The sequence below is a fragment of the Myotis lucifugus genome, unplaced genomic scaffold, assembly GCF_000147115.1.
Source record: "Myotis lucifugus unplaced genomic scaffold, Myoluc2.0 scaffold_4448, whole genome shotgun sequence".
NCBI lineage: Eukaryota > Metazoa > Chordata > Mammalia > Chiroptera > Vespertilionidae > Myotis > Myotis lucifugus.
The window spans coordinates 871-11,990 of record NW_005875496.1 but is presented as its reverse complement, the minus strand read 5'-3'; the positions used below and the strand labels follow the sequence as shown (position 1 = coordinate 11,990).

Sequence of the window (11,120 nt, the reverse complement as noted above, 5' to 3'; positions counted from 1 at the left end):
TGTCACCTCTCCCCCTTTTCTCTAACCCAGTGGTTCTCAACCTTCCTAATGCCACGACCCTTTAATACAGTTCCTCATGTTGTGGTGACCTCCAACCATGAAATTATTTTCGTGGCTACTTCATAACTGTCATTTTGCTACTGTTATGAATCGTAATGTAAATATCTGATATGCAGGATGTGTTTTCATTGTTACAAATTGAACATAATTAAAGCATAGTGATTAATCACAAAAACAATATGTAATTATATATGTGTTTTCCGATGGTCTTAGGTGACCTCTGTGAAAGGGTCGTTCGACCCCCAAAGGTTCGCGACCCACAGGTTGAGAACCGCTGATCTAACCCTCTTCCTCCTGAGGACCCGCCCATCCAGGCCAGAACCCTGGGAGATCTGGAGCGCTCAGTCTCCCTCACCCCATATCCTCACTCCTCCCAGTGCTCTACCTGCCAACTCCACTCCATCTCTGCCTCTCCTGCTCCAGCCGTGCTTCAAGCCACACCACCTTTCCTGGACTTACAACTGTCCCTCACTGACCACCTCGATTCCAGCCTCCTCTCCCCTAGTCTGCCCTCCAACATGGCCTAAGCGAAGGCTCTAAGGTTCACATCTGACCCTAAGTCTCTAGTCCTGAAGCCTCACAGACTCCCATCACCTCAGGATGACACTCAGCTTCTGTAGTGTGATGGTATCCCCACCCTGTCATCTCCTGAATTCCCCCAATTTGCCCCACACTAGGCCTTGGAGAGCTCCTTCCTCTTACCTCCCCCACCCCACCCCTTTTTTTTCTCTTTCTCTTATTTTCCCCTTCCTCTTTTTTATGCTCTCCTGCCTCATCCTGCCCATCCTGCAGCTACAGTGTTGCCTCCTGCAGGAAGCCTTCCATGACTACTTCCCACCCTCTGGACCCCTGGCCGTGGCCCATGGCCACTCACCTGTTGCACGGGCTCGATGGTCAGCTCCATGTAGTGACTGATGGCTGTCATCGTCCTGAGTGGCTTGCAGTGCGGTAGTGTAGTGAGAGGCACCCAATCTGAATTCTTTCAAGTAGAGACAAGGAGACAGACATGGGAATTCTTAAGTTGGGAGACATTTTCTAAAAACAAGGTCCCATTTTCTTTAAAAAAAAAAAGCACCCAAAAGCCCCATCCCCTAAAGTGTTTTTTGCCCCCTGTTCTTTTATGGCACATGTCACTTTTTGCTTCCTATGAAATGCGTCTTATCTCTGTGAGGTCACAGTATGTCAGTGGTTCCCAAACTTTGCTGCACAGTGGAATCACCTGGGCATCTTAAAAAACAACACAACTGATGTTTAGCTCTCAACCCCTTCTCCCAGATATTCTGGTTTAATTGGTCGGGATGTGACCTGGAAAGTTTAAAAGCCTTGCAGGTGATTCTAAAATATGGCCAAGTCTGGGAACCACTGCAGTAGGTGCTACATAAATGCTTTTGTAAAGCAGTGGTTCTCACGCTGTAGTGTGCACCAGAAGCGCCCCCGTGGGCTGGTCAACACATTCTCAGCTTAGGATTGGGTAGAGCCGGGTGGAAGCCGAGAATTTGCATTTCTAATAAGTTAGTTCCCAGGTAATGCTGGTCCAGGGACCACACTTTGAGAACCACTGTGGTTGAGGAATGCTGAGAAGATTGCCAAGTCTCTTCTTCCTCCCCTTGGAACAACCAGACACAAAGGGCGCTCTTTACACATTGTAGCTCCGTTTTGGGATATAATTTCATAACAGTTGCTAGAGTGGAAGGAAAATAACCTCCCATTAGAGCAGGGGTGGGGAACCCATTTTCTGCCAAGGGTCCGTTGGGTATTTATAACATCATTCGAGGGCCATACAAAATCATCAACTTAAAAATTTAGCCTCCTATATTTGGTCAAACATTTAATTAACTCACCCCTAATGCCTTGGCAGGGCCAGACCAAATGATTTCACGGGCCTTACACGGGCCTTTGGGCTGGACGTTTCCCAGCCCTGCCTTAGAGCCTTTATGGGAACCTGGGTCTTTGGTCCACGCACCTATATAAACCCCTTTCACCTTGGCCATACCCTCCCCCACTATCTTCTATTTCATTAACTCAGTCAGATTACATGTTAATTTTTGTAGCATGTAAACTTAAATATATATGAATAAGTAAATTACTAAATAGCAGAAGTGGACACTTGACTATTTTTCATCTACGTTGCGAAACATATATTGCAGTTTATTAAGTGTTCAGAAACTTTTTAAAATGTTGTAATTGGGGAAATGGAAGGTCCTATTTATTCAGGGCCCCTTAGCATTGGGCATCAACCGTGGTTTTTTAAAGTGACCAAGCGGCCAGGCTCAGAGGGACCCAGAATCCCAGGCTCACCTCGGTCCCCTCCACATGCAAACACTGGTGGGACCAGCGGTTTTCCAGCCCCTGATTCCTCGCCTCCTCGTTGTCTTCCTCTTTCTCTGCGCAGGTCAGAAGCGCTTGGGTGTCGGGGCTCTCTCTGGCTTCAGAGGCAAACCCCAAGACCCGCCTCATCTTGCTTTTCATCACCCAGGAAAGGAAAATGATCTGGGAAGTGGAGTTAAGGTCCAAGGAAGTGAAGAGTTGCAGCCACTGCCTTCACCTCTGTGCCCTGGGCCCCACCCTGTGCTCTCTGTCCCCGGGTTGGGGAGCTCATTTGAGCACAGGGCCAGGCCTGACTCTCTACTTTCCTCCTTACAGGGCCCATCTCCTAGTAAGACCCTGCCTCTACCAAGCACTTGGCAAATACTTGTTATACACAAGCATATTGAAGAGCATCATCCTTGATGTATTTGCCTTACAGGAACCATACACACGGAGGTATGTATAGTCTCCGCCAAATTCATATCCCAGAATGTGACCTTATTTGGAACTAGGATCTTTGCTGATATAATTAGTTAAGATGCGGTCACCGTGGGTTAGGGTGGGTCCTAAATCCATGGCAGGAGTCCTTATAAGATAAGAGGACTCAGGGGCACACAAAAGGAGGCAGAGGTGCCCTAGCTGGTTTGGCTCAGTGGATAGAGCGTCGGCCTACGGACTGAAGGGTCCCAGGTTCGGTTCCGGCCAAGTGACATGCCTGGGTTGTAGGCTCGATCCCCAGTAGGGGATGTGCAGGAGGCAGCCGATCAATGATTCTCTCTCATCATTGATGTTTCTATCTCTCTATCCCTCTCCCTTCCTCTCTGAAATCAATAAAAATATTAAAAGAAAAAAAGGAGGCAGAGGTAAGTTATGCTGCCACAAGCCAAGGAACACAGGAGCCAGCAGGAGCGGAAGAGGAACGGACAGGTTCTTCCCCAGCACCTTCGGAGAGTGCGGCCCTGCCTGGATTTGGGACTTCCAGCCTCCAGAGCTGAAAGAATACATTTCTGTTGTGTACGCTTCAGGTTTGTGGCCATTTGTGATGGCAGCCCTAGGAAAGTTTTTTTAAGTGGAATTTATTGGGATGACATTTGTTAATAAAATTATATAGGTCTCAGGGAATTCTATAATACATCATCTGTGTATTGTATTGTGCTCGCCACCCCATGTCAAGTCTCCTTCCATCACCATTTATCCCCCTTTTACCCTCTTCTACCTCCCCTAGCAAATTAACACAGTACATGAGAAAGTCAGTTTCTGAACTATTTATGCTAAATCCACAGGTTTCTCTCTCTCTCTCTCTCTCTCTCTCTCTCTCACACACACACACACACACACACACACACACACTCTACCAACCACCACTGTCTGCATTTAGCTTGCCCTTGAGGCCCTCATGCCAAGGTCACCGGTGTGTCAGCACATCAGGCAACACCCCTGGGGAACCAGGTAGGTGCTCACAATCACTGACAAAGGGCAGCCCCTTGTCAACTTTTATCTCTGCTGCCCCAGCCCAAGAGCACACAGGGCAGGATCGCCACTGCACAGCTGGCCAGCTGGCACAGCCATCCCCCTGGCCCGGGAGGAAGGCAAGGCAAAGACCAGGAAAACTGGTTCACTGAGGGCAGGGAGAGGCCCAGGTTGGGAGCAGAACTGAGACTGCAACCTGCTCTTCTGATCCCAGGGTCAGGAACTGGCACAGCCCCCTCTGCTGTTTAACAGAGCTCCATCAAGAGGTAATTATTCTTATTTAAAAAAAAAGGAAACAAAACACAAAATTGCACATTGTCATTGTGTCTGCCTGTCCCAGGCTTCAAACCACCTCCCTGGCCACTGGGAGAGAGTTCTAATCCAGCAAGAGGGCGTGGCAGAGGCAGGGAGGAGAGGCAGGAAGATGTCTCTGGGCCTGGGGTAGATACAGCGAGGTCCAGCGCAGCGCGGCTCAGGGAGGTCAGGAACCAGGGTGTGGCCCGCAGCAGGTACTCGGGCCTCCGGTCATGGGCCACAATGGCTGAGGCGTAGAGGAGGCCAGCCAGGGCCGACAGGAGCCGGCTCCACAGGTGGATGCAGGGAAACGTCTTACCCCGGCACTAGGCAGAGAGAGGAGAGAGCTGGGCAGGAAGGAACGCTGCCACTGCCCCCGGCTGCCTTAGGGCTGAGACCCAGGGCCCTGGTGGCATAGCAGGTTGGAGGGCAAACCCTCTGCCCATGACAAGTCCCCCAGGGTGCACTGATCTTCCTGCCAAGGGGCCATCAGGCTTGCATGCCTTTAGTGATGGGAAGCCCACTACCTCCTAAGGTCGAAATAACAGAATAATGATTGCCCTCAACCTACCAGGCACTGTGCAAAGTGTCTAACCCGTGAATGGGAGGTGGCCCTCCCATAACCTCTTCCCAGTGTTGTTTTCCGAAACTGCAGAGAACAAGGCTGCTCTTCCTGCCCTAAGACAGCCCTCCTGATTCCTACAACCAGGAGCTTCCCTTTTCCAGGCCAGATTAGGTCACTCATGAACACATGTTTGCTGGCACCTGCAGGCCCCAAGCACCCGGAATACAGTGGGGCATAAGACAGACAAGCCCGCCGCTCTCACGGTGCTGATGTTCTTCTGTCTTGTAACCAAGATAACAACTTGGTAAGTAACTGGAGGAGCTAATTTCAGGATGGGACAAATGCTATGAAGAAGACTAAGCAGAGTGATGGACACAGTGGTGGAGTGGCCTGGGCTGTTTTAGATGGGGTGGTGTTGTGGGTTGGATTGTGTGTCCCCAAAAGATGTGAGTCCCAACCCCAGAGCCTGTGACTATGACCTTATTTAGAGATAAGGTCTTTGCAGATGATCAAGTTCAGATGAGGTCATCGGGGTGAGCCCTAATCTAATATGAGTCTGTCCTCATAAAAAGGGGAACATGGACACAGACAGATACAGAGGGGAGGTCACGGCATGCTGCCACCGGAAGCTAGGAGAGGGGCCTGGGACAGACCCTTCCCCAGCACGTTCCCAGGGAGGGTGGCCCTGAGGACACCCCCAGCACCGTTTGGCCTCCAGGACTTCGAGACAATACATTTCTGTGGTTCAAAGTTTGTGATACTTTGTTATGGCCGCGCTAGAAACTAATAACTGGTCGGGCACCGCACCCGTTTCTAAGATCATCATGTGACATAGTTTCCCAGCCCCCATGCCACCTGGAGACCTGTCCCAGGGGTTGCTGAAGGGAGAGCGGTGCTCCCTACTCTCCCCTCCCTTGATCTGGAGGTACTACCTTTGCTGATGAGACCCCATGTCTGGTGAGGTTTCTGGCAGTCACAGCATAAGCAATAGCTTCCCACAAATAACCAACTGAGCACCTGCCATCCCCGAATCCTGTCCTCCTGGAATTGCTATTAAATGATGCTCTTGGACAAGTGATTATTTTTTAGACACAGTGACAGGCCTGTTATGTTTCTGGTGTTCAGCCCATTATTCCCTCAGCAAGGCCCCCAGGAAGAGCGGTTTTTCACATGTCCACAGTATCTTACTCTGGTGGCTTTTCCAATGCGCGCTCTCCTTCCCTCGCCTCTGCCTCCTTAATCCCACGTCCCTTCGGAGAAACCTGAGGCCTCCCCAGCAGCCACCGGCCTGGCTGTGTGAGTTTTCAGCCTCACTCATCTGGATGGTGGTGGAGCCTTCTTTCTCTCCTCCGAACCTCTAAGCACTTGATGCTGTATGTCTTAGAGCATTAAATTGCCCTGCTTTGCGTTTCTGTGTCTCTCATGAGACGGCGAGCTTCCTGGGGGCAAGCAGTGTCTCAAGTCACATCTACATCCCCCGGAACTGGCCAACACAGGTCTCCCCTCACCCCAGGTGCCTGGAAGATACTTGCCAATAAGTTGCTCTCGAATACACAGAACCCCAGTAGCTACATGATTCTATCCTCTAAAACCTTCTCATTCCCTAACTCGATGCTTGCTGGTCCAACCCTGGTGGCTTTTACCTGAGAGCCTGCTTTTCATCTGCTGTAAGAAACGGAGAGAACGCCGTGGGCTTTCCAGTGAGAGGCCTCAGGACTTCTCCTGGGCCAGCCGCCCACCCTCCCACCCCAGCTCCACACACACATGGGGTGGCACCACCCCTCTGCCCCGGTGACCCCGAGCTTTGACAGTGCTCCCAGATGCCCTAAAACCTGTCACGGTAGCTCCTACCCCAGCCCCAACCCCAGCCTCACGATTCTGGAGAGTGGGGGGATCCGGGAAGCCCAGGAGCCGCAGGCGGCGATGCCACCCAGCAGGTAGCCAAACATTTCAGTGTTGTCCTGTGGGAACAGGTGGTAGAGTCAGCACCCCGAGGAGACCACCGTGCACCCCAGACCCGCCTTTCTGCTTTTAGTGGGTTCCTCCCAATAAAGGCTAACCCTGCCCACCACCATCCCCAGGCATTTTTGAAGGGACCATCCCTCCCCCACTGCCCCCAGCTGGCTCAGCCTCACCTGCAGCCGGCTTCCCAGCAGCCTCCGCTGTGGCCCTTGGACAAGGCCTGAAGCCTTCGGGACAGCAGCCCAGAGAGCCCAGCAGGGGCCCAGGCTCAGGGGCAGAGTCAAGGCAAATACACTGGCCCTGAGCCGCCGCCTCCCCTTCCTCTCCTGGGAGCCATGACCTGCAACAGACCCCAAATCCCATATGGTTCCTGGGAGCTTGAGAGTCTGGGAAGAACTGGTGTTGACCCAGCCCTGATGCCAGGGCAGGCTGCTATTCCCATGTTGTTCTGGCCAGATCTCTCAACCCTTCAAGGCCCTATGGTTGTGCCCCCACCACCCATCCCCCTACACACACATACACACACACACACATACACACACCACACACACCACACACACACACACCACACACACACATACACACACCACACACACATACACACACACCACAGGCACACACATACACACACAGAGAGACACACACATACACACACCACACACACACATACACACACCACAGACACACACATACACACACATACACACACCACACACACACACATACACACACCACATACACCACAGACACACACACATACACACACACATACACACACATCACACACACACATACACCACACACACACACACACGGCTGGTACTCTCTCCTTCCTCAGCCCTCCTATAACTTTTATGTTCATGGCAGGGTGACATTTCCGGTATCATATATATGTATCTGAGTGCACAGGGTCGCCTCTCCTAGACTGGAACCCCCTGAGGGCAGGCACCATGCCCTGGCAGTTTCTACAATCTCCGCAGAGCCTGGCACAGAGCAGAACTGGCACAAGCCTGGTGAATGCATCAGTGAACGCATGGTGCCAGGACATCGAAACTGAGTGGGACAAGGAGCATCGTCTCTGAAAATCTCCTTTTAATATAAGACAGATGCTCCTCTGAACCATCCTAGCAAGAACAGTTCTCCTCTGGGCAGCATGGTGCAGCTGAGGGCATCTTTTCAAAAAATATATTTTTATTGATTTCAGAGAAGAACGGAGAGGGACAGAGAGAGAGAGAGAAACATCAATGATGAGAGAGAATCATTGATTGGCTGCCTCCTGCATGCCCCACACTGGGGATCGAGTCCGCAACCCAGGCATGTGCCCTGACCAGGAATCGAACTGTGACCTCCTGGTTCATAGTTCAATACTCAACCACTGAGCCATGCTGACTGGGCTGAGGGCATCTTCTATGACCCCACTGATGCAAGCATTCTCTTCTCAGGAATGCCCCAGTCCTCCACACTCGACTACTCATCCCATCTCAGTCACTTACAGCCCCTGCTCTGCCGGAGGTGGTGCATGCCTGTTCCTGGCATCCATTTCTGGGGCTTCACTGGCCATCCTGGACTCGCACACAGAGATCACTGCTCATTCCCAAAGCCATGCACCACCCTCTTCCTGGCCTTTGCCCACTGTTCTCTTCACCGGGAATGCCCTTCCCTGCAGTCCCAGTTCCAGCGTCACTCCTGCTCTGACACCTGCAGCCCCTCCTCCCCCTCTGGTGCCCTAGATGTGCATGCACCTCCCCACTAGCAGCTCGAAGGATGCTTAGGGCCCTGTCTCCCTCCTCTGGCTCATTCATTCGTCTGTGCCTGGCAGGGGTCCAGGGTGATGATGAAGGAGAGCATGAATGAAGGCAGGAACAGATGGCCACACACTCACCCGAATTAGACTTGAACTTGGAGCCGCAGACTGGGAAGAGAATGAACACAAAGTTCATCAGGTCAACAGCTGCTAGGTAGGCACCAGTGAAAACCTGGGAGCGGATGGAAATAGTCTTGATGTTCAAACACATTCAAACAGCACTTCTCACCCTGGGTCTCCCTCCACATCCATGTGCTCCACTGAGGGGTGCTTCCAGGGACGCCTCCCAACCCCAAGAAAGGTCGAGATCACCTCCCTTTGCTTGATGAGGAGGTGGGGCGGGTGCTTAAATGATGGGCCAGGAACCCAAACCCAGCCCTCCGCTTCCTATTCCACACTCTCTCCACCACACGGTGTGATCGCACGGTGTGATCTCTGCTGTATAACTCTGGCCCAGCCACTGACCTCTGGGCCTCAGTTTCCTCAGCTCTAAAACAGAGTTAATAATAGTGCCTTCCTCACTATTTAAGCAGATTACATGAGTCAATACACGGACAGCGCTTAGGCCAGCGCCTAGAGCAGCGGTTCTCAACCTGTGGGTCGCGACCCCTTTGGCGGTCGAACGACCCTTTCACAGGGGTCGCCTAAGACCATCCTGCATATCAGATATTTACATTACGATTCATAACAGTAGCAACATTACAGTTATGAAGTAGCAACGAAAGTAATTTTATGGTTGGGTCACAACATGAGGAACTGTATTTAAAGGGCCAGAAGGTTGAGAACCACTGGCCTAGAGGAAAGTAAAACGCACTCACCTGTAAATGCACTAGCTACCAGGACAGGATGGTTAGTGCTAAGAGCATGCATTTCTGGGTTTGAATCCTGGCACTGCTACTTACTAGAGGGTGACCTTAGAGAAGTTATTGAACCTCGCTATGCCTCAGTTTCCACGTGTGTAAAACAAGATAAGAGCACTCACGTCATAGGATGATTTGGGAATTAAATGACTTAATATATGAAAAGCCCTAAGTGCTGAGTACAGTGTTAAGTGCTTAATAATTGTCAACTGTTATTATTGGACTTGAGCTAGACCTCATTATTTTCCATCACCTAATGAGAAGGGGCACCCAGAATAAAAAGTGAGCTGTTTCTGACAGTCCTGCTCAAAGCAGGGTCTAGAACTCTCCCCTTCCGTGTCTCCCAACCTGTTCCCAGGCCGTCCTCCTTCATGCCCAGCTCGGTGGGCACAAGGCCTGGATCAGCCTTATGAGGTGGCCCTGCAGGGGGGCCCGCAGGGTTTCCTTGTGATACATGTTTTGGAATAGGCTCCTCCTATACAGGTTTGTTTGAGGGCCTAGAATTGCAAAAACTTATAACTGCTTCTCACTTTCTCCAAAGCCCTTATAACCACCTGGGAAGGGATTCAGACCCCTCCGCCCCCCACCATCCCGCATGAGCTAGGGCTGGGTCCTGGGCTCTAAAAACAATAGTACCGCCCTAGCCAGTTTGGTTCAGTGGATAGAGCATCCGCCTGTGGACTGAAGGGTCCCGGGTTCGATTCCAGTTAAGGGCACATGCCCAGGTTGTGTGCTCGATCCCCAGTTAGTGGGTGTGCAGGAGGCAGCTGATCGATGATTCTCTCTCATCATTGATGTTTCTCTCTCTCCCTTCCTCTCTGAAATCAATAAAATATATATATTTTAAAAAAATAAAATAAAAATAAAAAACAATAGCACCAACAATCACTATTTATTGAGCATCTACTATGTGCCAGCATCTACTATGTGAGCTTGGGCCACATGGCTATGGGCCATCTGTTCCTGCCTTCATTCATGCTCTCCTTCATGAAGGCGCCCCAACCCCCTGATTGCCCTGCTAGGCTGCTGTTTTAAGTGAGGGGATTACAGTAGTGAATACAAATTCTTGCCCCTGTAGAGCTAACATTCTAGTAGGAATTAAATAAAATAAGCAATAAACATACTAAGGAAAGTAGATGGTGTATTGGGGGTAAGCCATGAAAAAAAATAGAGCAGGATGAGGGGGTCTGTGGTAGAGGAACATGGGTGGTCAGGGAAGGCCTTGTTGAGAAGGTGGCTTCTGAGCAAAGACGTAAAGGGGGTGAGCAGTGAGCCATTGGCTGTCTGGACAAAGCATTGGAGGGGAGCAGAAAGACCAGCAAGAACACAGGCCCTGAGGCAAACTGTGCCTTGCATGGTGAGGGAACGAGACAGAAGCCATGGTCACCCACGGGCCTGACGCACCTGGATCGTGAGCTGTCTGGCCAGAATCGCCCCGACCGTGTCACACAGGCTGGCCAGGAGGCAGCACGCAGCACACAGCGCTGACTGGTCCTGTCTGCATTTCTTCGCACATCTCAGATAGAGAAGCCTGCGGAGACAGACAGGGGTGTGGACAGAACACGGAAGCCGGAAGTTTGGGCTCCCACAGCAGGTGTCTGGAAAAGACAGTTGTGACTTGTGTGTCCATATGAACACTTTCTCCCCCAGGTATTCAGCGGGTGCTTTTGAACTTAGTTTATAGATCAGAGAAGAAAGGCTCAAAAGGCTCCCAGCGTGGGGTGGGAGCCAGACCTGCCTCTCGAATGAAGAGGAATTTCTTTCCTCCTACAGATCTGGCCAACTCAGGGTCATGACC

General features: G+C 51.2%; 1 protein-coding gene across 1 annotated transcript; it reads right to left on the bottom strand.

The window, feature by feature from the left end:
- Positions 1-856: 856 nt before the first annotated feature.
- Positions 857-10,859, bottom strand: TMEM44 (transmembrane protein 44; the record flags this gene model as incomplete). The annotated part of the gene is made up of 7 exons (XM_023749250.1): positions 10,726-10,859; positions 8,541-8,632; positions 6,832-6,998; positions 6,571-6,657; positions 4,287-4,457; positions 2,359-2,550; positions 857-1,039 (listed from the first exon to the last, which is right to left on the bottom strand). Coding segments are annotated over exons 2-7 (858 nt in total), but the record flags the coding sequence as incomplete, so codon positions are not given.
- Positions 10,860-11,120: the final 261 nt, after the last annotated feature.